Below are 21,603 nucleotides of genomic sequence, written 5' to 3'. Positions count from 1 at the left end.
TGCTGAAATTCTCTGTTTCTTGTGTAAAGATGTTTCCTTCATTCATCCTTCACTGCTCACAGTCACAGTCACTCAATAATGTTTTTTTCCTCGATATGAGCCCAATGTGACTCGAGTGCCTTTCACAATAAGACCACAGGAAGCATGGTGGGGGCAGCATCGTTCTGTGGGAAGGGGGGCTTCTTAGCAGCAGGGACTGGGAGACTGGTCAAACCCAAGGGAAGGATAATAGCAGCCAAATACAGAGAAGAAAACCTGAGTCCAGGACAGAAAGTTCAGTTTTATCCATTTAACATAAAATCAACAACAAAATCAAGTGAAGGGGTCTGAACACTGTCTGAAGCTGTATGTGTGTGTGTGTGTGTGTGTGTATGTGTGTTCCCATGAGGCGTCATTAATGTTTCTATAAATGGTTCACACACACTCTCTGCTGGCGTTACAGTCATCAGGACTCTTTGATGTTCAGGATCCAAGCAGGTGGAGGAAGTTCCTCTCTGGATTAGCACCAACTAGCTTCCCCTTCAAAGTAAAAGCCCCTGTCGATATATAGTATGGCAGCTGTTTCTTTCAATTTTCAAACAGAAACATAACTGTCTGTCTCTATCACAATAAACTGAATCTCTCTGGGTTGTGGACAGAACAGACATGAAAACTGATCTGAAACTGAGACGGACACATTTCCCTAAATGTCCACATATTGATTAATAGTAAAAAATTATTTCATATGAGACAGATGTGTCTGTGGAGTCTGTTTAAACTTTGTTAAATTAATAAATCCAAGATCTGAGCAGAATCTAGATGATCTATGATCAGGATCAGTATCTGCGTCCAGCGTCCATGTTCCCAGTGTGATTGTTGTCTGATGACATATTAATAAATTGACAGAATGGAGCCGCTCTTCATTTTATCCACCTGCTTTTAAAGCCTAAATAAACTCCTGGCACTTGTGTGGGGGTGCTGAAAGGCATTCTGGGAGATGTAGTAGAAGTAGATGAGGTAAAATCAGAGAGTGAAGTGCTTACCAGTGAACACAGAGAGAGCAGGACTGAGGAGGATGAAGAGGAGAGAAATAAACTTTTAATCTCTCAGAAATCATCATCATCATCATGCAGAGGAGGCAGCAGAAAAACAAACTTTATGACTGATTCATAAAGTATTATCTCTTTCCATTGTGAAGGCATTCTGCAGAAAAACAAACTTTGTTCTGCTTACTCTCTGTTCTCCATCCCCACTCCTCCTCTTCCTCCTCTCTCTCTTTCTGTCCATCTGCTGTTAATTAGAAGTAAACAGATCATTACTGCAGGCTGCTGCTGTGTATAGAGGTGCATATGTTGGAGCTGCTGCTCTCTGCAGACAAGAACATGAAGCTTCACCTGCAGTCCAGACTTATTATTTCATCTGTCATTCATTCTTTCGTTAATCACTTTATTAATTAAGTCCTGTTCAACAAAGAGAAAAAACATAACATGAATAAAAATAATCTTTTGTTTGGGGAGAAATACTTGAATTAAAAATTACACAAATTTTAGTTCATGAATTTCTAATTAAGATGTGACAGAAAAATAAACTAATGAATTAATCAATAAATTAATTAGCTAGTATTTTATTAAATTGAAAAATACATAAGTAACAGAACAGTAATTAATTCACATATTATAAATGAACAAATAAATAAAATAATAATTAGCAATCAAATATATATTACAAAAAATGAAATGTGACAAATAAACAGTGAAAAATTAAGTTATTATTTCTATATTATTAAATTGATACATTAAAAATAAGAAAAATATAAGAAAATTAATTAGATTTAAATAAATCAATATAAAAATATAAGAAAATTGTGAATTATAGTAAATAATTTGAAAATTAATAATTAAAGATAAAATAAAAGTAATCAGTTGACGAAATGAAAATGTAAGAAGTAAAAAAGTAAGTGAACCAATTATTACATAATTTTGAAATAAATTAAAAAATTAAAAATATTTTTATATAATATAATATATTTATATTTTTATTTTTATTGATATTGAAAAATATGAAGTAAGCAATTAAATCAAATATAAATAAGTGAAAGATCTGAAAACGATTGAATTACACAGAACTTTATTTTTAATATAAACAGGCGTGTGTCTGTTTGTACAGTATGTTGACCCTGTGGTGACCTTTGACCCCTCCAGGTGTTCCACACAGGAGGCATGTGACAAGTGGGAGGAGCCTCAACACTTCAACACCCGATTGGACCAGTGTGTCGACATCTCCGTTACCCCAAGCAACATGTCAGTCACCTCCCCGGCAACACAGGTATAAACTCACACATCACTTGTGTTTAATTGTATGTCTATTGATCTCCAGCACCAACGCGGAAGACATCAGCTGTGTGGAGTGATGATGAGGAGGCTGAACCTTCATCACATTAACACAGTAAACAAACAGAAATGTCACATCTCCAACAGGTTCTCCACATGGTTTCATCGTCTGAGCTTTCTTCATTTACTGGATATTTGGTTATATTTGAATGGAAACTTGACATATAACTGGCTTCTTCTCCATAGCAACAGCCAGAGAGGCTCATGGGAATTGTAGTATTTAGAGTATGTATCTGTCAAACTGACAAAAAAAAACCCTGATTTGTAAGAAATCAATTTTTTTATTTGTTCCTACCCTCTGATACCATCACTAAGGAGCATTACAGGAGATGTTTGTCATGGTTACAATAAGTTCTTCCTCAAGGTTTTTAATATGGACGGAGAATCTCAATACTGTGACACAGGATTTTACAAGTCAGGAAGGTTATCGCAAGTCAGCAATTATTTCATCTTTTGTTGCAATGAATGAGAATTGACCAGAAGGACTATGGTGTTCACTTTAGACAGTGACTACAGTGACAAACTGAGCTCTAACAGTCACCCCCCCCCCCCTCCAGTTGACCATCCAGGTGCAGAACGTCCCGGCTCTGTCCGGAGGTGTCTCCTGTGTGTTTGAGGACCTGAGTGAAAGCCCCGGAGAGGTGATGGCCAAAGGTCAGGTGATGTGTCTGTCACCGTCACTGAGAGACCTGCCAGTACACACACACTCCTACGGTAAGACACACACACACACACACACACACACACACAGGTTTTGATTGGTGGTGATGTATTTCTGTGTATTTTTGCTTCCTGTCACATGTTTATATCAGCTGATTATCGTTAATAACATTATTAATTCTTGATTTCAGGAGAGAAGCGAGTGGTTCAGCTCAGTCTTCGCTCCACAGAGACCGGACATCAGTTCATCACCACCAGCTTCATCTACTACAACTGCTCTGTGCTCAACTCGTAAGTCTGCAGCCTCCTCACCTCCTCTCCTGTATCCTTGTTTCCTCTCCTCTCCTGTGTCCTTGTTTCTTCTCTTCTCTCCTTGTCTCTACTCCTTGTCTTCTCTTCTGTCTCTTCTGTTAGCTCTCCTTGTCTCCTCTTCTGTCTCCTTGTCTCCTCTCCTTCCCTTTGTCCTTGTTTGCTTACTTCTCTTGTTTCCTCTCCTCTCCTCCCCTTGTGCACATGCCCTCCCCCCTCCCCCTTGGGGGCAGATTGAGGGGTAACATAATCTGCTCCCTGGTTGCTGTGGTAACAGCAGCTGTAAGCCTTGCATACAGAAAACATAGAAACACTTCCTGTCTCCCCACTGAGAGTGTGTATCTCACACACACACACACACACACACACCTGGTCGGGTTTGTGCAGGTTCACCAGGTGAAATTTAAAACCTTGTTAAAATCTCACAGACTGACATTAAAACATGTTTTACCATTTCACCTGTCAGGGTGTGAACGTGCGAGTCTTTATTCTTCCGTCACCTCCATCTCCACTGCTTCCGAGCACAATCATTAATAATGAAATCATTAAATTAAAGTGATCTGGTCCAGATAAGCAGCAGATAATGGTTGGATGGATTAACAGTAAAAACAGATTAATTCTTCTTGGAGCTGCACCAATCAGCTGATGGACTAATGGTCCATAAAAACAAAACTTATCAGCACCAATTGATTATTACAGCAATAATTGAATAATCGTCTCAGTTATTTCTCAGTAGAAATGTCAAACATTCTCACATTTCAGCTGCAACGTGTAAACATTTTTTCCATGTACAACAATGGACAGGGAGGGAAATTATTTAGGATTTCCGTAAACGAAATTTAAGAGAAAGAAAAGAAACTGAACTCATCCTCTCCAGTCTCCAGGGACCTGCAGAGTCCCTGGAGACTGGGGCGTGATTCAGAGACTGGATCTTAAACAGTCCGGTCCTGGTCTCCAGGCTGGAACACAATGGACAGTCTGGCCTCAGTGAACTGTTTTGTTGATGCAGCCAGAAACCAAACCAGGTTCATCCTCACCTGCCGAGGTCTGTGACAGATCAGAGATCAGCTGGATGTGGACCAGTCAAAGACAACAATGGGCTTTAATCCCAAACACAGACTCCGACTGGCTCCAGAACGTCCCGACTCAGATGTTCAGTATTTTTCTTTCTGTCGTCAAATCTCAAGCACAGTTCTCTCTCTCTCTCTCTCTCTCTCTCTCTCTCCCTCTCCCTCTCAGGTGTACTTCCTGTGTCAGCAGTGTGTTTCCATGTCACTGGTGTAAATACCGTCATGTCTGCACCAACAACCTGCAGGACTGCTCCTTTCAGGAGGGACGAGTCAGCAACATGGAGGTACACACACACACACACGCGCACACACACACACACGCATAAAAACACACACACAGAGTGACCCTGTGCTGTGCTCTGGGGTCAAAGGTCACACAGGTTAGAGTAATGAGGATTCTTTAGGTGAGTGAAAAAATGAAGCAGGAAAACAGGAAGTTTTGGCTTTTATTTATTTACATTAAAAAAATTAAGACTTTGAGGGCAAAATATATTTAATATCCATCAGTGTTGCAGCCCGACCCCTTACGTCCCCAGGATCCGGCTGAGCTCCAGCTCAGTTGCGGCTGCGTCGCTGTTTCAGTGTTGCCTGGAAACGTTTCAGGAGCCGAGCGTCTGTTCTTCTACAGAAACATTTGTAATGTTTTCATGTTTTCCAGCTCTGTGAATAATCATTTAGATGCCGTGTGTCGGTACCTGAACGTAACTTTATCTGTCATCACTCATTTTAAATGCCAGTGCATTCGGCCTCTCACCACAGCTGCTGTCATTTATATATTTAACTTCAATTATCTGAGATACGAACATCATGATTCAGTGATGACAGTGATTAACAGTGTTTTTATTTAGAAGTCAGAACAACTTGATGCTGAATTCAGGTTCATCATAACACAAACATGTGATCCCACAGAACAGGATGACGTGCTCTCCCTCCTTCTCCTCCAAACAACAAAAACTAGATTTTCTATAGATGTGCTCAGATAAACTCAGTAACAGATGAAATACAGTAAATGATAAAAAAAAGTCAGTTTTCAGCCGGTTCAGAAAAAATAGACCCAGCAAGTGGAGGAGTGGGTGTGACCCACCCATGGGCGTGGCCCAGTGGGCGTGACACAGTGGGCGTGGCACACGGCGGTTAGAACGGCAGCAGATTGCCTCGTTCAGTGAACTTTACAACAGCTCCTTCTGAATGAAGCTGTCAGGAACATTTACATGAAAGTCTCTCTGTCAATGACAAAAAGAATCAGTTTAACACACGTCTGAAAACTACAGTTATACATTTCTTTATTTTTTACATTTCATTTATTTTTGTTAAACTGGGTTATTTCAGCTTGTTACATGTATCTGAGCTGCAGTGTGTCTGAGTGGAGCTGCTCTCTCTGTCATTACATGGTTTGGTAAACAACTGCGGCTTCAGGTCAACAGTGAAGAGTGGAAATACACGCACACCTTAGTGATGCGTTCAAGGACACTGTGACCTCTGAGATTTAAAATTCAACCGCAGACAGAGGCAACGACGAGGGACATTTTCAGAAAACACACCTCAGAGAACGATCAATAATCAGACCTGGAAGACTTGGAAAACAATGATGTAAATTCAGTAATTAGATGTTTTTTGAAAAAGCTTCATATTCATTATACACTGTAGAGTGTCAAACTGAAGGTTGTCACACATCCAGAACTGTGTAACCGGTTTGAAAAGGAAATGGAAAACTCACAGAAACCTGACAGGTATAAATTAATGTAGAAAAAAAAGGAACACCAGAGGAGCGTCAGAGTCATTTCACAGAAAACAAACCAGCCTCCAAAGATGGAAATAAGTCTAAAAGCAGAAGCAGGATGTAGTGAGTGATCACTAGGAATGTGACTGATAAAAAAAAAAAAATCAGCCGACATCCAAACAGCAGTGATAATCCTGGTTACTAATCATCAGAAATCTAATGATTTTTATTTTTATATTTAACATCAGACATCATCATTAGACTTTGAAATGATTAATTTAATTTTGGCAGGTGAATCAAGTTGATTTTAAAAGAAGTCAAATTAAAGAGGAAGCCACTGTGTGTGAATCAGTTTCAGAGGCCGTACAGTTTGCTGTGTAACAGGAACCACAGTGTTACACCAGGTCACTGTGACTAACGAGCCGAGCTGCTCTCAGTCGGCTCGTTATCTCGTTAGCAGAGACGACAGTGAGCAGGGATCCACTTGTTTGGGCGTCTCGTTGACGTGATTGGTGCTCAGTGCATTACAGGGTGACAATAACAACCTCTGATTGGCTAATTGGTTAATGGAAGATGAATAGCCACTTAATTGACATGAAAGCGTCCAATCACAGCAATTAATGTTAATTAGCAGGCATTTAGGCTGAGTGAAGGAGGAGAGATGAGAGTGTCAGAGGAGGGAAAGAAGAGAGGAAAAGAGATCAAGAGAGAAGCAGAAGGAGACAGAAATTTTATTATTTTCACTTTAACCTTTATTTAAACAGGATGAAGTCTCTTTCAGATTAAAAGTCTCTTTTTCATGTCCTGAACACACACACACACACACACACACACACACACACACACACACAGAGGGAGAGAGGAAGAGAGGAAGAGTTAAAGATGGAGAAGGACAGAGAGAAGCTGCACAGACTATCTGTTCATCTGTAGCTGAAAATAAAAAGAATCTGTCAGCAGAAAGCAGAAGAGACAGAGCAGCAGCTGTACACACTGTGTCCCACTGTAGTTACAGACTCATGAACTAACCACAGACACTGGACTGTCCCACTGTTATTTATTCAGGAACAGTGCACGTGATCAGCAGCGCTACAGATGTGCTGGTGTAGCCAAAAATCTAATTTTCAACAGTTGTCCTTCGGCCAGATCTTAAATGAACCATTAATACAACAATAAGATACAACATGTAAAATGAAAAATCAGTCCTTACAGTTCGATGCTGTGCTTATGTTACATACTCCTGACATCACTCAGTCCATCATGGTTCTCATATATATAGATCATGTTCAGTTTTCTCCTGAAGTTGGAACTTGTGTTGAGATTTGTCATTTTAAAGGGACACTCCTGTGATTTAGTGTTGTGCTTCCATAAAGCTGTTGGACTGATTTATGTTATAATGTGTCTCCAGCTAAGAAACCCTGAAGACATCACATTGTCAGGATTATTATCTGAGAAAACATCATGTCTGTTTTCAGGACTCATCATCCCCACTACACTGAGCTTTACTGTGTAAATTGGTGGCGTGTCTCTTTAAATAAGACCACAGTGACGAGAACCTTCACTTGTTACAGTGACAGTCAGTTGTGTTCCTCAGCTCATCGTCTTCCTCTCCCGAGACGTTTCACAGTTCATCTTCCTCAGTCGTCAGTTTGATGTAAAATCATCTTGTGTCATGTTTCTGTCGCCGCGGCGTCGCACTCACCTGTGGCACAGTCTGTCACAGGTGAGCGAGTGTTTGGAGAAATGTCGAGTGTTTGCAGAGAGACTCAGAGCCACGGTTGACCTTCATCCCAAACACACACACACACACACACACACGCATGAGCTGTTACACAAACGCGTGCTGTCACACAGGCTCCACAGTCACTTCTGGCGTCTACTGTGCTCGCTCCACTTCCTGTGGCGCTAATGGTCTTCCTGTCAGTCACAAGGCAATTAATTACTGTGGTGACGCTCATTAATAAAGGTTTCACTCCAGTGACAGACCCAATGAGATTTGTGTGTGTGTGTGTGTGTGTGTGTGTGGTGTGTGTGTGTGTGTGTGTGTGTGTGTGTGTGTGTGTGTGTGTGTGTGTGTGTGTGTGTTTGTGTGTTTGTGTGTTTGTGTGCGCGCGTGTGGGTGTGCGTGGTTGTGCATGCATGCGTGTTTGGGTGTGTGTTTCCAGCAGCCCCAGGAAGTTCCAAAGCTTGGATCTGTCGCCACCTGTCCATTACTGAACACACACACACACACACACGCACACACACTCAGCGACAAAGGCAGATAGCTTATCACAGTCTGTCGTCACTGACTGAGAACAGAGACACAGTATGAGAGTGTGTGTGTGTGTGTGTGTGTGTGTGTGTGTGTGTGTGTGTGTTGCACTGTTACAGACACACGCAGACTCTTACTGTGTTTCTAGAGCTGATCATCTGTTAATCAATATTTCTGTTAATGTAAAGAGTGCTTAGACACTGTGTTGTTGTGTCTTTGTGTTTCACGATATTGTTATCATTTTTCAGTCCATCATCATCATCTTCAGTTTGTTCCTGGTTCCTCTGATAAAACAAACAGGAATGTGCTAAAAGGGTTTTAGTTCCTCTGGTTTCTCAGTTCCAGGAATTATCCAATATCCAATCAACCAAGAGCTGGTCCGCCTCCCTGCAGGATCCTGGTCTGGTTCATTTTCCTCTGGTAGTTAAAGCCTCCTGCTTCACCACCACAGTGTTTCATACCCAGTCAAACTGGTTATCACCATAGTGTTCTTGGGGTACTGCTCTGTTATTTCTAAATAAATTAATGAATAGTTTTTATTTCTCAGTGAAGTGCAGTTAAGAGAAAAAACCTAAATCAGATTAGTATTTGCTGTGCTTCACTCAACCCTGACAAATTCGACATTTTCTGAAACCTCTCAGGCTACGTCCACACTACTACATATTAGTTTTAAACTCATCTCTCCTGCTACGTTTCCTCCTGCCGTCCACAGCCTCCAGAGTTTTTAACCCCTAAAACAGAGATGTTCAGAAAACTCTGCTGGGCCCATTTTATTTTGAAAACTCTGGGGTTGTGTTGCAGTACTTTGAAAATGATGACGTCGACACCCACGGTCGCTCCTTGATTACCAGACTACCAGTGGTGAAAGCAACATGGATAATGAATTACAAGTGGTACTGACCTTGTTGTCTTTGCTAGCAGCTGTTGTTCTGTTCAACTAACCAACTGCAGAGTAGGCAATCTGCTTCCTGTTTACAGCGGCTCGCACATGCCCAGTGTATGTGAATGGTCATGTGATATGTGTTTTCAAGTGTGTTCGTTTAGACAGAGATTATTTGTAATACAGAGCTAAAATGCTCCTCTGAACAGAGATCGTTTTTTGTTTTAAAATGAAAACCTATTAGTGTGAACGCTGCCACAGCCTCCTGGTTCTGTCTGTGTAAAGCGCTTAAGGATCCTCACATCACTGCAACAGATACTGACACAGAACCGGTGCAGACTCGTCCTCCGACAGACATTAGAGTCACTTTTTATTCTAAAACACTTAGATTTCCACCATGTGTCTGTGCCTCTGTAGTTTTAGTTCAGTGTCTCTTCTGCTCACTCTGAGTTTCTGGCTGTAAAATGTAAAGAGAAGAAGAAGAACAGGAACCTTTTAAGTCTGGGTGCATTACTCTCAGGAACATGTGGGGTGGGGGTCTGTCAAAGGGCTCTTGTTGACACTGATAGCAGAGTGTGTAGTAACACCTCCCCCTCCCTCTCTCTTTCTGTCTGCAGGGCTGTCCTCAGATCCTCCCAACCTCTGACATCCTGGTCCCGGCTGGGATGGTTCGTCCAATCACATTGCGAGCTCGTAACCTCCCCCAGCCTCAGTCGGGTCAGAAGAACTACGAGTGTGTGTTCAGCATCCAGGGCAAAGTTCAGCGCATCCCTGCCGTCCGCTTCAACTCCTCCTGCATCCAGTGTCAGAACACCTCGGTGAGACTACATCACCCAGCATGCACTGCTGCTCAGACTATAAAGGGGACACACACACGCACACACATACACACACACTCAGATGAGACTAGAGTGAAGGTCACTTAGTCCACTGTGAGACTTGCAGCATCAGCAAACACACACACACACTCTCACTCACATACACACACAGCTTTCTTCCCTTGTATTGAAACATGGATGACATCACCAGTCTGACTGCACCTCTCCACCCCATCTCTACGGTTGTCACAGCAACGTCAGGGTGACTTTCAAGTCATTAGTCGGCATGACCCCCCCTGACCCTGTGTGTGTGTGTGTGTGTGTGTGTGTGTGTGTGTGTGTGTGTGTGTGTGTGTGTGTGTGTGAGAGTGAGAGAGGGAGAGAGAGAGGGAGAGAAAGAGGACCCGTTGACCTTCAGAGGTCAGAGGTCAGATTTCAGGTGGACAGTCGGTATTGATGTGTCTGACTGGGATTCAATTATCAGAAATACACACACATATACACACTCTCAACAGACTGATTGATTATTGTCCTTTACTGAGAATCGCCATCCACCATCCTGCTTCAGAACACACACACACATATACACACACACACACACACACACACACACACACACACACACACACACACACACACACACACACCAACTGTTGTCTGTCTGCTTGCACTCATTTCCTGTCCTTCATCTGTCTTCCTGTCGGTGAGCCCGCCCCAAAGACACCTCACACACACACACGCACACACACACACATACACACACACACACACACACTGACATACCGCTACTAAATGCAGTGAGCAGCAAGCAACACATACACATACATATACATACAGATGGTCTGTGTGCGTCTGTCTGTATTTAATTAAGTTACTACTCCCAGAGGAAATTGGCCATTTAGTACAACAACAACACACACACACACACACACACACACACAGTGTTCCTGCTGTCTTAACATTCTGCACACACATTCTTCTCCATTGAGTTTTCAAAATAAAAGCACAGTGGCAGTTTGTCTCCACGGACAGGAGCAGGTTTTACAGTTTACTGTGGTTTTAATGGTTTTAATGGACTGTAGAGGATTCAGTTACAGTCAGGAGGTGTTACTATGATGAGTCTAGTATCTCCTGTGTGAGGCGGGATCATGGTCAAGTCTGATAGGGTTTTATCAAATCCTTTAAGTCCACTTATGGAATCGTTTTTGTTTTGTTTGTTGGAGCGTGATGACATCTGATCCGCTGTAACACCAGTGATAGACTGAGGCCAAGCATTGGTCCTCCTCCAGTTAGCACGACTTGGTTAGCTTAGCTTAGCTTAGCTTAGCTTATCTTAGCTTAGTTTAGCATAACGACCAGAAGCAGGGGAACACAGTATGTAGTTTTCAGTTGTGTTATGCTGGTGTGGATGTCACACATTGTTCCTCTGCGTGGCAGCCTCAGCCTGATGGATGATGGTGTGATGAAATGATGATGTGTGGAAGCAAAGAGCTGAAAGATGAAAGCTGGATGTGAACAGACAGAGGGTGGTAAATGACCACATTTTCTCTCTCTTCCTCCTCTTTACATTTACCTCCTCATCTATCTCTCCATCTTTCCTTCCGCTCATTCTAAAGGTGTTTTTTACTCTTTTCTTTCTCCTTTCCTTTCTCATCCTTCCTTCATCAATTTTCTCTCCTCTTCTTCTTCCTCCTGTCTCTCTTCCTCTTCCTCTCCCTTCATATCTTTCTCCTCTGCCTTCTTTCCTGTTTTCTGTACTCATTTAAAATGTGCAGAATTGAAGCTTATCTTTCATTTTACAGATGTAGATTCATCTTCCTCCATATTTCCAGTGAGTTCGTGTATAAATGACAGTGATGTCATGTGATGTGTTCATGATCCAAACACTAAAACAGAGGTGAAAGGTAAACAGGTTCAGCCTCAGTAACAGTGAGTTACCATGAATCTACATCAGATGTTTTCATGGTTTAAAGAGGAAGTGTTGATGTTGTTACTATGATGAGTCTAGTATCTCCTTCAGTATCAGTGTTAAACCTCCCACCCTGAAACTTCCTCTCTCAGACTCTGTCTCACTCTTACCAAACACATGTGACTTTATTAAATGTGTGTGGTGTTCACTGAGTCTCCGCACTGAGGGAGGGGCTGTGGTCACACAGCAGCAGCGTCATTACTGCAGGCGTCATTTATGGAAATAAGGCAAAAGATCGTTGGACTAATAATGAAAACGCTGTTTATTGTATGTAGTTACTGTAGATACTGAAGCTGCTTCAATGCAGTGATATATCTGATTTTACACATGAACAGGAATTTCTGTTTCATGAACCGTAAATTAGTTTGGGTGGAGACCTCCATGTTTGTATTTACAGTGCGTCACAGAGGTGAACTTGTTTCCCACAAGTTAATTTGAAGGGTCGTTTCACACAAATCAATTAATAAAATTAAAATTAAAATATTTCTTATTATTGTATCTGGTTGCTTAAATAGTTTGATTCAGTCTAAGACACACATATCTGAAATGTCACTAACACAATGGAGGGTTTTTAGTTTGTGACACAAAATTTTAAAAGAACAGTCATTGTTACTCTGTACAGTCCGCTGAACTAGTTCTTTTGGAACTACTTTCTGCTGAAGAAATAGTCCCTCTGTCCATTGTCCACTGTGTGGTCTGAGGAAACCACCCCACCCATAACCAATCCCTCAACCTCATTGGACAAGGGCTCCGCCTCCTCACGATCCAGATTTAACCTCAGACTACAACAGACTGCAGATTGCAACAAAGAGGTGGGGGCGTGTGTGGAGCCGAGAATTCGGTGCATACCACTTTGCCGCAAGCATACGCTCACCCACCTGTCACTCGAAGCGGCCACGCCCACAATTCTCCATAACTTTTAGCCTTAATTAAATCTAAACAGGTCAGTTATATAAAAATTCACCTCCCGCACAGTTGTCATGAAGGAGGAAATTAGCTATAGTGACAAAACTGTTTTTTTGTACCAGGCTGTGAACATGTTTATTTCTGCTGTAAAGTTGGACATTTTAACATGGGAGTCTATGGGGATTGACTCACATTTGAAGCCAGACTCCAGTGGTCATTAGAGGCACTGCAGTTTTTGGTACTTCATTGTTGGCTTCATTCCTCAGCCTCAGAGGTTGATGCTTGAGAATGAGCCTCATTGACTGAGATGATCAACATGAGAAGTTGTTTTAATTAATGAGTGGATGTTGGTTATCTAGAGGAAGGACCTGTTTGTTGTCTCAATCAGCTCTGGATTTCATGAAGCTGTGGATGTTTGTTTTTTTTTAAATTACACTGTCACTGTGTGTTCATGGTTTGACTGAGTTTAGTTTCAGTTTGACTGACAGCTGATGGAGGAGCAGACTGATGCTGATACTGGAAAATGTGTCTCGTTGTTTTGCTCATAATTTTACAGAGGAATCAAATAAACAGACACAGAGTCTCTTTTCGTGTTGCTTGTGCCTGATCAATAACACTGATTTAATCCTGCATTGACACAGTTAGCTGTGAAAGGAGCTCTGCCTGTTCACATTACAGTCTCAGTTTTATATTAATGTAGTTTATGTGTCACACACTGTGTCTGGTTCATGCTGAGGGAAGAGCAGTGAGTCTGAACCTGAGCAGCAGCAAACACCGGAGATTGTGTGATGAGGCCTCTATGTGTTTTACCTGCTGCTGTCAGTTAATGTTGTTGGACACACACACTCACTTGTCACCACCTGTGCAGCTACTTTGTGTGTAACCTATTTTAGCATTATCACTGCTGCTAGCTGCTGCTCCTCACTGGAGTATGTGTGGTGTTAATAAACCAGGTGTGCAACGCAAGGATGTGTGTTGCATAGAAGTTCTCCTCTGAATGAGTTGCCAAATTTCAGAGTCAAGCTGTTGAAATGTGCTGCTGCACACAAATCCTCCTTTGTTTGTACACAGGAAACACCTATCTGCAGATGTGACCAGTGTTGTGACTTGGGTGGTTTATATGTTGACTTCAGTTTCATCACACCAGAACCCGGTGGACATGACAGGAACTGCAGCTGATCACACGTCAGCTCTGACTGAAACTCACAGAAAAGAAGAAAATACACACACACACACACACAAACGCATGCGCACGCACACACACACACACACACACACACAAACACTCTCTCCTGCTGCTGTTGCCAGGCACCTCTGACTCCATAGCGACAGGCCTAGCGACCGGGCAGGGGTTACCATGGGGATGACAGATCCACACACACTCTCCTACAGTGTCCACCAGCACTGTGACATTAAGACCCTGCAGGAGAGAGAGAGAGAGAGAGAGAGAGAGAGAGACTTTAAAAATAAACAGACAGAGAGGAGAAGAAATATGGACGAGTAAAAACAACTGGGAAACGGGGATTAAGATCGACGTGAGTTTATTGTCCCGGTGGGAGAAATATTTCCCAGTGAATTACACAGAATAACAAACCAAGTAACACACAACATAGATCACACAGTTACCTCACAGCTACACACACACACACACACACACACACACACACACAAAGGAGGGAAACTTGATGAAGACAGAGTGAGGCAGATTTTCTGCTGCTCACAGCTACAGACACATGAAACTCCGTGTAGAGTCACAACTGAACTGTGTGTGTGCGCACAATGACACAGTGTTTAAATCAGAGTGTGCTCCTGGTTCTGTTTTATAAATCCAGTCACTATGAAGCTTGACACATTGTCTCATCTCCATCGTCTCACCTCCCACAGTGAGACAGGAGAAACACTCTTAAACATCTGTTTATGTATCAATACTTATGCCCACTCCAACTCTCATTGGACTGACCGGTTTTGTATCTGTAAACCATCAATGTAGGAGCTGTGCATTTGATTTGTGTGGTATTCCTCTGAGTACGAGGGGGTGAGTTAAGGTCGTAGCAGTAATCACGGGTGTTGCTCATTGTAAAGAAGCAAAAGGTTTTTGACTGTTCCCGGAAAACTTCACATTTAATTATGCATCTAAGTCCTATTGGACATAATGGGCATGCACCGTGATACAAAGCAGTGGTACGGACCGGATATCATTATTCTGAGGACACGTCTACACAATCAGAGTTGCAGTGAGCAGCCAGAGAACAGTCCTGTCACTGTCAGAAATTCACCACATCTCTGCTGACATGAACAGTTTTTAACACTTAGCTGCTCAAAGTTGCAATTCAAACAGTTTGACTCAACCGAACTCAACCATTATCCCTGTGATGCGTAACCATAACCTAACCATAACCTAACCCAGGACCAAACCTGAACCACAGGGAGCAGCTGAGGACACATCCATTCTGCTGTGACTCAGCGTAGAAACAGTCTGTGGAGACTCTGGTACTAAACCCTGTAACTCTGGAGGACGAGTATCAGAGTTTGGTGGTTCGGTTGTGTGGTGTGTGGAGTGTGTGATCAGTCACAGCTTCAGACGTCAGGTTCGAACTGCACTGAGCTGCGTTCAAGAGAGTTCTGCCACTGTAAGAGCTACAGATAAGAGCTGCGTTCACCAGCATCACCTCTGATCCTCATCTGTGCTGTCAGGTTGTTCAACAGTGTGTGTGTGTGTGTGTGTGTGTGTGTGTGTGTGTGTGTGTGTGTGTGTGTGCTGTGTTCAGTAGCCTAAGTTATGATGCTGCTCTCTTGGGCTCAGCTGGCTGCTTTTAATGGAAATTCAGGGCATTAGACACACACACACATCTCTCTCCTTGGTTGTCCACATATTTCAGCTGTGTGGTCATCACTCTGACACACACACACACACACACATACAGAGAGAGAGAGAGAGATATGAATAATGTGGTCGTTCTTGCGGCTCTGCAGAAAAGATCATTTTAATATCAACGCTTTATTAATTGCAGCTGTGTGTGTGTGTGTGTGTGGGTGTGTGTGAGAGGTAAAATGCAGTAAAACTCTGGTCAGATGGTGAAGTAGTTTTTGCTGAGGAGGGAATATTGAACTGAAATTGCAGTGACTTAATGAAATTTGTTAATTTTGTGTGTGTGCACGTGTTTGTGTGTGTGTGTGTGTGTGCGTGCGTGCAGCACACTCAGTCCTGTAGTGTGGTACAGTATTTTTTTTTTCTACAGTAGCTATTTTTGCTGAAGTAAGGTTATACAGCTGCCACTTCTTAATTAATCTATGTGTGTGTGTGTGTGTGTGTGTGTGTGTGTGTGTGTGTGTGTGTGTGTGTGTGTGTGTGTGTGTGTGTTAATGAAATGAGCAGGAGACCAGAGTCGGTGAGACTCATTGATTTTCAATCTTTCAGAAAACACAACTCCTCTCTACTTTCACTGATTCAATGTGCACGCACACACATGGATGTGTGTGTGTGTGTCAGATTATCTGGTGCCATTCGAGTTGAGCTGACATATTCAGGACACAGCCTCTCTGCCTTTTCACCAGCAGTGGGGAGGATGAGTTGTGTTGTTCATTTTGCAAAGACTACACACACACACACACACACACACACTCACAGTTATATTTTTTGTTCCATTAACACCCCACTGTTTATCTAAGATGAGACACACAGAGACCTGCAGGTAGATCAGGTTCCTATCAGCTCTAAATCCATTATGTTGTTTCTCTGACTGCTTTTTGTTGGTTACCATGGAGACCTGCAGCCGCCATGACAACACTGCTATTCCCTGTGTGTGTGAGGGTTTTCCATCCCTTCTGTCCTCAGAGCAGAGTCTGTGGTAATAGCACTGTTACATCTGTTTGCTGCACAAGGATTTGGTTTTTCCATTGTTTTTGCTTAAAGGTCCCATATAGTATCAAGGTAGATGTCACGTGTTCTTTAATTATAAAGCAAGTCTAGATTCTATATTAATACTGTGAAAGTACCAAAGTGCTTAAGCCTTAAAACAAGATGTCAGGACTTCTTTAACTTTGTGATGTCATAACAAAGCAGTCACCGCCCCCAGCCACACCCTAAGCCCACCCACCTGCCCCCACCATCCAAACTTGCAGGATTTGGTGTTTACCTGAAATCTCAGAAAACAGCCAGCCAATCAGAAGAGAGGCTCACAGCCTCTCAGAAATTATTTTTACATACAATTAAACTGCAACAAATAATTTCTGTCGGAAACAAAATTGCAACCAGATTCTGCAGTATGAACTCTATTAGCATGTAGCCTGTTAGCTTCACTACCTTAGATCACCATTGTAACAGTGGCTCCTCTTCCTGGTGTCCGCATACATTTATAGATAATACTTCAGTGACAGCAGGTACAACACATTCATATCATTCATACTCACAATAAATACACAACACAACCCTCACAATTCACAACAGCCAACACCAGCTCAAAACCTCTAACACATATGACTACTCCATTTAATCTTTTCATTTTTTTAATAACTGAGAAAAAAAAACGCTTCACAGTTCAATCTGCTGAGTCACAAATAAAATAAAATAAAATCAAAGTGGGATGGATTAGCTCCCTGTCTTCAGAAAAAACATAAACATAAAATTCTGATGCATTGTCAACACAGTTGTACCATGTGTTGCTGCTGTTGTTAAACATATTGACAGTGGATCTTGATGTTAATTTATTCTTGCAGTGTTTTTAAAATAAGTTGCCTTCATCTGCCAGTTTACTTTGTCTCCTCTGTTTCTTCCTCTTTAATTAAATTTCTTCCTTCTGCCTGATGATAATTAACACAGAATTGAATTTTCTGTTTCCCAATTAAAAAGTGTCAAACTCTTTAACATACTCCGTCTCTGTGTCTCTGTAGTACTGGTATGAGGGCGACGAGACCGGAGACCTCCCCGTGGATTTCTCCATTGTCTGGGATGGAGATTTCTTCATCGACAAGCCTGCGTCTATGAAAGGTAAACATTTCCTCCTCCTCCTCCTCCTCCTCCTCCTCATCATCATCATCAACATCAGCCAACACAAACCTCACGTCTCTGAAAACGTTCAAACCTCCTCAGTCTGTAAGGAAGATGAGGGTTCAGGCTCATTCGGCTGCAAAGGAAAATAATCATCATCGCTGATTTAATGAGGATGTCAACAGAAACATAAACTGACTCTTAATGCATGAAGCACGTTTTCTTTGATTTAATCATGAGGTGAATATGTTTGGGTTTGTTATTTAATTTAAGATTAAACAGATGAAATTATGGAAATAATCGTTAGCCAAATAAAAAAAACACACCTTTGGATACTTTACTTTGAAAATGTGAATATTTTTGTGTATTTAGTGATAATATTTTTGTTTATATCACTTATGAAACTACCCATATGCAAATGTCTATACATATTAGTTTTCCATAAATGAAATAAAGTATATGTACACATAAAATAAAAACATATATGTAAAAATTATAATAAAAAACCTATTAGAAATTGGAACAACTTGATATATTGACATGTATGTCTATATATAGTGGGTTCCAAGAGTCTAAGACCACTTTCCAATAATGTGAAGATAGACATGCTTAGAATTAATAAGAAAAACATATGTAAGCGTATAGAATTTTTATACATATATTGTTGCATATATAAATAAAATACTTTATATATTGTTAACATATATGGGCACAACATGTTATACCATATAGAAATTTATCATAGTTATTTTTGATATGTGTACATATACAAATTTTACTTTGGGTATTTCAAATATGTTATAAACTTATACTCTTACTCTTCATATATCCATGTATATGTATATATGTGATAATAATATATCCCATAACAGGTGACATGTATGGCAACATCACTCTTACATATATGTCATACATTGCCTTTTTGTATGGGTACAAGGGCAGCTTCCAGCAGAATCTATAATCAATAGATCAATAAAGCTGATTGTGTGTCGTTGTGTTTGTCAGCGTTGCTGTATAAGTGCGAGGCTCAGCGCTCCAGCTGCGGTCAGTGTCTCAAAGCTCCCGCCACCTTCGAGTGCGGGTGGTGCACAGAAACCAGGAAGTGTCTCCTGCATCAGCACTGCCCCTCCCCTGAGCAGAACTGGATGCACCACGGTCGACACAATCTGCGCTGCAGCCACCCGCGCATCTCCAAGGTAGGGAGTCACACCTGGGACCTGCAGGGGTCAAGGTAGAGAGTGGGTGAAGGTTTCTGTGTGTCTGATCCTACTTCTCCCTGCAGGAAGATAAAATCAGTCTGCCCTGTCCTGTGTGTTATCAAAGATCAATAACTGACAGCTGATTTGCCCCTACCACACAGATTGACCCTCTGACAGGACCTCGGGAGGGGGGTACGCGGGTCACGATCGAGGGGGAAAACCTGGGTCTGCAGGTGAAAGAGATCGCTCATGTCCAGGTGGCTGGGGTCCGCTGTAACCCCGTCCCCTTGCAGTACATCAGCGCTGAGAGGTCAGTGTGTGTCAGCATGTGTGTGTGTAGATGTTAATGAGTGTGTCAGAGGTTTCTGACTCCTCCTGTGTTTGTGCAGGATTGTGTGCGACATGGCCGAGGCTCTGCTCCCTCACTCTCCAGGCGGTCCTGTAGAGCTCTGCATTGGCGTCTGCAGCGCAGAGTATCGGACCCTCTCCACCCAGACCTACTCCTTTGTGGTGAGTGTCAGAGAAACAGAATCAGCTGCTTTGTTTACATGGACTCAGTAACCAGGTTACTGTCAGTGTTCCTGTGAACTGATTCCTTAAATATCATATCTCTGTAATCAGGGGGGGTGAGACCTGATCTCCCAGCGGCTGTAACGTTGTGTCCCTGTATCCACCCAGCTGCGTTTGTAATTGGTTTTTTTACATGTGAGCAGGACAAAAACAGAGAGAGTGTCAGTGTGACAGCAGAGTGGAGAGATGAGAGGACAGATTATTACAGACTGATTAGACTCTGGGTCGTAGGAGGAAGTAAACAAGATGTTATTACTGCAGCCGCTTCATTTTGATGTCTACTGTCTGTGTTGCACAGGATTTCACTTCTTTACCTCTTTTACTTCCTGTAGAATCTGTCAGTGTAGAAATCATGATGAAATTTACATTAGAATATAAAAAACTTTTGATCCAAACACAAGCTGGTTTTAAAATAAAAATCCACAAGCTTCTTCTGCATGAAGTTTATTTCACTTTTCATTAAGTTCTGAATTAAGAATTCAAAGAATTAAAGTTCTGAGTTAAGAATTCTGATCAACAGCAGACAGCCCAGGGTAAAACCAGCACCTGCCTGTAGCCTGATGCTAGTCTTGGGTTTGATTACACAGTGAAAGTGAGGAAGCACCTCACTTTCACATTCAAACCATGGACTGTAAATAAAGATGGACGTAGCCTCTGTAACGTCACCGACAGATTTCTGAAGAGCAGTTTTGAAGCTCAGAGTGAAGCTGCTCCACTGTTGCCATCTTGGCAGTGCCTGACTCCGCCCCTAACTCCCAGATTATCCAAAAATAGGCAAAGAGGTTGGGTGTGTGTGGAACTGAGACTTTGGTGCATGTCGGTTTGTGGCAAGCATATGCTCACCCACCTGTCACTCAAAGCGGCCACGCCCACAGTTTTATATAACTTTAAGCCTTGAATGAAATGTAAACAGGTCATGAAAAAAGTCATGAAAGAGGAAATTAGCTGTAGTGACCAAAACTGCTTTTTTTTACCAGGCTGTAGATGGGGATTGACTCACATTTGGAGCCAGTCTAGTGGCCATTAGAGGAACTGCAGTTTTTTCCGTCAAATTTCCTTTTTGCCTCCACTGTCACTGTAAATGTGTGAAGTCAGTCAGAGACATGATTAGTCCGCACCACACATCTCCAAGCTCTGGAGCAAGCAATGATGATATTTTTTTTCCTTTTGTTCTTCCTCCTCCTCTTCCTTCTCTTCCTCCTCCAGAGCCCCAGTTTCAGTCGTGTCCGTCCAGAGAAGGGTCCCGTCTCCGGGGGAACCAGACTGACAGTGACTGGTCGACATCTGGACGCCGGCAGCACCGTCACCGTTTATATTGACAAGGAGGAGTGCCTGTTCGTCAAGTCAGTTTGGATCCACTCACTCTGATCAATCAATTTAATGAATGTATTGTTAAAGAATGAAGATGTGTAATGTGTCCTTCCTCCCCTCCTTCCTTCTCCCAGACGTACCAATCGGGAAATAATCTGCATAACTCCCGCCTCCCTCTCGGGCTCTGGCCCCGCCCCCATCCGTCTGATGATTGACAAGGCCGAGGTGACGAGCTCAGAGACCAAATACATCTACACCGAGGACCCGACTATCACCAGCATCGAACCAAACTGGACCATCCTCAAGTAAATACTCTCACATCCAGACCCTCCCCAGGACTAATTAATCACAGTATTGATCTTTAACCTGTGTGTGTGTGTGTGTGTGTGTGTGTGTGTGTGTGTGTGTGTGTGTGTGTGTGTGTACAGTGGCAGTACAGTGATAACAGTGACAGGAACTAACCTGCTGACCATCCAGGAGCCAAAAGTCAGAGCCAAGTACGGAGGAGTGGAAACTAATAATGTAAGAACCTGAACACCTGAAACCACAGACACACCTGAACCTGATCACACCTGAACCCGAAA

At 42.3% G+C, this 21,603-nt stretch overlaps 1 protein-coding gene across 1 annotated transcript in view; it reads left to right on the top strand.

Moving 5' to 3' along the window:
* Positions 1-21,603, top strand: part of plxna3 (plexin A3) — an 88,203-nt gene that overhangs the window by 51,688 nt on the left and 14,912 nt on the right. Inside the window, exons 9-20 of the mRNA XM_022763904.1 lie at positions 2,181-2,304; positions 2,927-3,083; positions 3,221-3,320; positions 4,578-4,692; positions 9,877-10,077; positions 17,843-17,939; positions 18,945-19,135; positions 19,300-19,448; positions 19,528-19,648; positions 20,915-21,051; positions 21,154-21,324; positions 21,448-21,541. Coding sequence (XP_022619625.1) covers positions 2,181-2,304; positions 2,927-3,083; positions 3,221-3,320; positions 4,578-4,692; positions 9,877-10,077; positions 17,843-17,939; positions 18,945-19,135; positions 19,300-19,448; positions 19,528-19,648; positions 20,915-21,051; positions 21,154-21,324; positions 21,448-21,541 — 1,657 coding nt within the window. The remainder of the gene's footprint in view (positions 1-2,180; positions 2,305-2,926; positions 3,084-3,220; positions 3,321-4,577; positions 4,693-9,876; positions 10,078-17,842; positions 17,940-18,944; positions 19,136-19,299; positions 19,449-19,527; positions 19,649-20,914; positions 21,052-21,153; positions 21,325-21,447; positions 21,542-21,603) is intronic.

Source organism: Seriola dumerili, unplaced genomic scaffold (genome assembly GCF_002260705.1).
Source record: "Seriola dumerili isolate Sdu_G_001 unplaced genomic scaffold, Sdu_1.0 BDQW01000493.1, whole genome shotgun sequence".
Taxonomy (NCBI): Eukaryota; Metazoa; Chordata; class Actinopteri; order Carangiformes; family Carangidae; genus Seriola; species Seriola dumerili.
Note: the sequence above shows the minus strand (reverse complement) of the source record. Positions and strands in the feature narration are given on the sequence as shown.